General features: G+C 28.2%; 1 protein-coding gene across 1 annotated transcript in view; it reads left to right on the top strand.

Moving 5' to 3' along the window:
* Positions 1 to 4,846, top strand: part of LOC111690168 (keratin, type I cytoskeletal 9) — an 11,010-nt gene that overhangs the window by 3,859 nt on the left and 2,305 nt on the right. The window contains exon 3 of the mRNA XM_046948128.1: positions 1,514 to 1,717. Within this exon, the coding sequence (XP_046804084.1) occupies positions 1,514 to 1,717 (204 nt within the window). The remainder of the gene's footprint in view (positions 1 to 1,513; positions 1,718 to 4,846) is intronic.

Raw genomic sequence — 4,846 nt, 5'->3', positions numbered from 1 at the left:
AAAATACATTTTAAATTATTAAAAATTACACTTAATCATTTGTCTACCATTTAGTTATTTGTTACCATGTTAATTGTAGCTTATAAATATAAGGATTTCCTTATTTGCAACATGTCCCGTCATCTATTCGATGACCAATTGTTAAGCCAATAGATAAATTTTTTCATAGAAAATACAAATTAAATGTTAGTTAGGCTTTTGGTCGACGCCAATGACAATAGAAAATACACTGAAATAGTTTTTATATTTAAAACGTTTATAAAAAGAGAAATGGGGTTCTCAAATGAAATCTTCTTATTTACAATTCATGTCTTCTGTAAGCTAGAGGATAAGCATTGCCATTGTTCTCTATTCAATTAAATGCTTACCTTCTCTTTTGCAAATGTAATGATTTTCATGATAAAAAAAACAGCCAGGCCGCAATCAGTCCTGTTGTGCGCTCCTTTTAATGACAAAAAAATTTTCACTGAATATACTATTTTACAATGTTTAGAACCTCAGTTTCCTCGGCGTAATTTCCAAGAATCATTCAATCACTGTTAGTCAGAAGTGTTATTTCCGGAATGTATACATTATAAGGATAGAACTGGTTGATACCCAACAATGAGGCTATTATAGATTCAAACTCCTTATATGTAACTATAATAATATGCCGGATTTTGACTGAATTTATAGTTATCATTACACTGTAATCGAATCCCTGGACCTCGTAGCTCTTTGAAAAAGTTCAGTCCATAAATCATAAAATAGAAATATATTTAACAAATTTTGCGCAAGTCAATATTCAAGTGAGGGTTGGATGTCCTTTTTAATACTTTTCACAAATGACCTAAAATTACTTCTTGAGAATGACTTCAGAAGTAGTGAATGTGGAATCAGATAAAAGAATATGCCTCCTACGACAAGTTCTTTTTTGCTGGGCTGTGCTAAAATCAACACTTCTTTAAGTCCTTTTCAGTACTTTCATGGAGTAAATGCTACTTCTTTTTCGCTACTTTGGAAGTTCTTTAAATTTGTCTTAGCTTGTTATGAGTATTATAACGTTGGACTTTAGGACACGTCGTTTTATCTTATCATCTTCTTTAGTCACTACATAAATTTATCAATTTTGGAAACAATTTTTTTATTTTAAGTAAATAATGCTTTTAATAACCATTAATAGTAATTTTTTAATATAATTTAAAATTTCTTGTATATAAACTAACATCCCGATTAAAAAACTCAAAATAATTATTTTAATTTCTCTCGATTTAATAAAAATTTATTAAATCATTTATAACATAATTAATTGTATATAAATACGTATAAACATATAATCTAAATATATTTAATAACAATAATTTTTCTAAGTGTATATAAGAAAAGACAAGCAAAAAAAATGCATAATTGTTAAAATTACATTGGTTATACATACTCGTCGTGTATTGCAACATGATCAAGATGACGACAATAAAGCTAAAAAATAAAAATTTAAAATAGTTGTTAATTGTATTGTGTGTCTCTATTATTACAGGCATAACATCATACGAAATACCAAGTGGTCACTCTAGCTATGGTCCACCATCAAAGCCGCCAACATTTAGCAGTGCCACACATCAGTATTTGCCACCATCCGGTTCAGGTGGTTATACTGGTGGTGGTGCCGGTTACGGTGGTGGACATGTAGCATTCGAAGCGCCATCTAGCAATTATTTACCAACAGCCTATGGACCAGATGGTGCGTATAAAAATAAAATTGTTTATTATCTAAAGAAATGTTTGGTTTGGCGTTATGTTAAATGAACTGAAGCATAAAGGGTTTATTTATTGTTTCTCATTCTTTGTGGTGTGGCCTCTACATTCATATGTATATCTCTAATGATCATTCATATTAAGTCATTTAAATATTCATTTACTATTCATACTCGATTACATTGAGTACTTGACAAAATATAATGACGCCGCCCCCCAGAGACGACTGATCATTTTCAACTAGTCAAGCGTTTAAAAATCATTTTCATATTTTCATTTTTCATCTTTTTTTCTATTTATACGTTGCAAGTTCATTTTTATATTAGCAATTTTAATTCAAATTTTTTCCCATTTTGATTTGCCGATAATAAGTATCTATGTATGTTGTAAATATTGTAAATATTTTTTGTATATAATTATGTCGTTTAAATATTTCCATTTCACTTTGTGTAAATATTATTATTATTTTACCTAGAGAAATATTTTATAATATGTAAATAGTTTCTTTTGTCTAAATATTCGTTTATCTTCCTTATTATCAATCAACCATTCATAAAATTATTTACTCATTCATTGACATCCAACCAACCGCCCTACCTTTTAAACTTGTTTAATACCAAAAATCATCATTATCACTATAGTCATAAACATCATCATTGTTATTATCATTTATCAAAATCATAACGTTTGTAAAAAATTTTTCTCATCAACATCAACTGTCATATTCATACAGCAAAACTTGTTCTTCGTTATCATAGATACTTTAAAGTAAGTTTAATTATTTTTTGTAAAAATGTTAATAATAAGTAATACTTTTCTCAGATATGTAGAAAAAATTATTTTGTGAGTCAAAAATACACTAAAAATTTTATCTCCCGTAATTAGCTCCAAACTAAAAATCATTTAAACAAAAAATTTGATATTTTTACAAATTACACTGAAGTCTGGATTTTTAATAGTTTTTGGGATATTTCTTATATTTGTCGTGTTCAATATATTAATAAGGATAGATTAAGAATTATTTATACTTGAAATTCTTAAAAAAGGTTTTCCTCAGGACACTCTTATGTACATTAGAGTGTCCCCTGGACCTCTTAGACTTTGAGTAGTAATATACTTAACACGAGAAAAAACAATAAAAGTTTTTTGATATCTTGATATCAGGTCCTTGATCTTGATATCACTGTAGATTTGTATGTCATAAAAATGTTTCAAATAAAATTGTTTGTAACAGAAACAATTCAATAACAAAAACATTCTTAAAAAGACTGTTACTCAGGGCACTCTTATGACCACTTTTTTCTAGAATTACCTCTCAGACTTTGAGTAGTAATGTACTTAAAACTAAAAAAATTATTAAAATTGTATTGAAAGGGGGCTCAAACTAGATATCAGTACAATTTCCAATTCACAATCTATGTCGTATCGTTGTAGTTTTGTATGTCGTAAAAACTTTTCAAATAAAATTGTTTGAAACAGAAACAATTCAATATCAAAAACATTACGACATACTTCTATACAACCGTACAACAACGATTTTGAATTGAACAAATGTATTCAAAAAATGTTTACAATGTTGTTGTAAAAAATGTTCCGAATTTTAGTTTTAAAAACATAGGTAGTATGAAAATAGGTAGTTGAAAATTCTCAAAAGATGTTATATCTGATATAATATGATGAATATGTTCGTCGAAATATATCCACTTTCAAGTTCTATAGAAGCATTACATTTACCCTCCTTAAGGTCAGGTTTTGTCTTCCCAATCACTGTTTTGCTATTTCAACTATACATACAGAAACCGAATGTTACCCATGAACGGTACTCATATAATATATAGTTTACCTGTAAAAGAATATTCAGATCTCAGCAGTTCGACAAAGAGTCCAACCAACTGGTTGGATCTATTTCATCTTTGGTCAAGGAGAGATGGGCCCTTTAAGCGAGAGAGTGGGCCCTTCAAAAACATACTTAAGCTTTTTACTGTCTCTGTGTAATGTATAGGGTGACTATTGATAAAATAACTAGTCACCTGGAATGTCGGTGGCTAAATGGTATTTAAGTAAGTAGTTAAGGGCTTCGGGGCTAGATTCGAACTAATAACATATCATACTTAACCGGATAATTCCATAGTTGCGTTTTAAAGCGCTTGAAATTTGAAAAACTGGGATTTTGAAAACTATTAATGCACTTATATTCATAATATCATTTCATATCAGAAGCCTCTTTTGGATAACTGAAACCGCACGATTTATAAACTAGACCGGATTAAAAATAATAATAACGAATTAGAACTTAATGCTTTGTAAAACCCCAAAAATGACATGCAATTATGATATTGTAACAAATGTCTGAAATGTGTCATATATTATCATTATAAAGGGATAAATCCCCTTCATAAAAAGTTTCAAATTAGATGCAAAAACCTTCACAAAATTACTTTTTAAAGGAAGTAATGAATTAATACCTTTAAAATATGACACACAATTAAAAAATATAAAACTTAAACTTGTGATAATTGCGTTTTAATCCAAAAAACAAACAATTTAAAGTTTTTACTGAAATTCTAAGAATAAAAAATTTTTGGTAAAACCAAAAAATTCCTTATAATTATTAATTAGAACATTAAGAAAATTAAATAAATTCTATAAATAATTTAAGGATATTTAACTTATGGGGGTTAAATGTTGATAAATTTTTTTAAAATCTTAATAAAATAAAGTCTCAACTCTTTGGAAATCTGTATCTATATTTTGTGTCGGATTCAAGTTAAAGCAGTTTTGTTTTTTTTTTTTCTTTACTTGTTTGTTATGTTTTTTTTACCGCTATAACTAATTCACCGGTAATTGCTAAAGTACACATTAAACTTCCGATTGAATAGATGGATATTTAGCATGAGTTGAGTTGAGTCCAACACAGACAACACAAACCTACTAATGTTAATAAATTTGATGTATGAAAGTGAAAGCATATTTTGCCTTCTGCTTGATTTTATACACATTTAGTTAGTCATTTATTTATTTACTCACTTACTTACTCTAAGTCGTAGTGACTTATTTAATGTAAATACCCAGCAGTTTTGAGAGTAATCAATGGACTGCACTCTAACAATACTAT

This window comes from Lucilia cuprina, chromosome 4, assembly GCF_022045245.1.
Source record: "Lucilia cuprina isolate Lc7/37 chromosome 4, ASM2204524v1, whole genome shotgun sequence".
NCBI classification, from domain to species: domain Eukaryota; kingdom Metazoa; phylum Arthropoda; class Insecta; order Diptera; family Calliphoridae; genus Lucilia; species Lucilia cuprina.
Note: the sequence above shows the minus strand (reverse complement) of the source record. Positions and strands in the feature narration are given on the sequence as shown.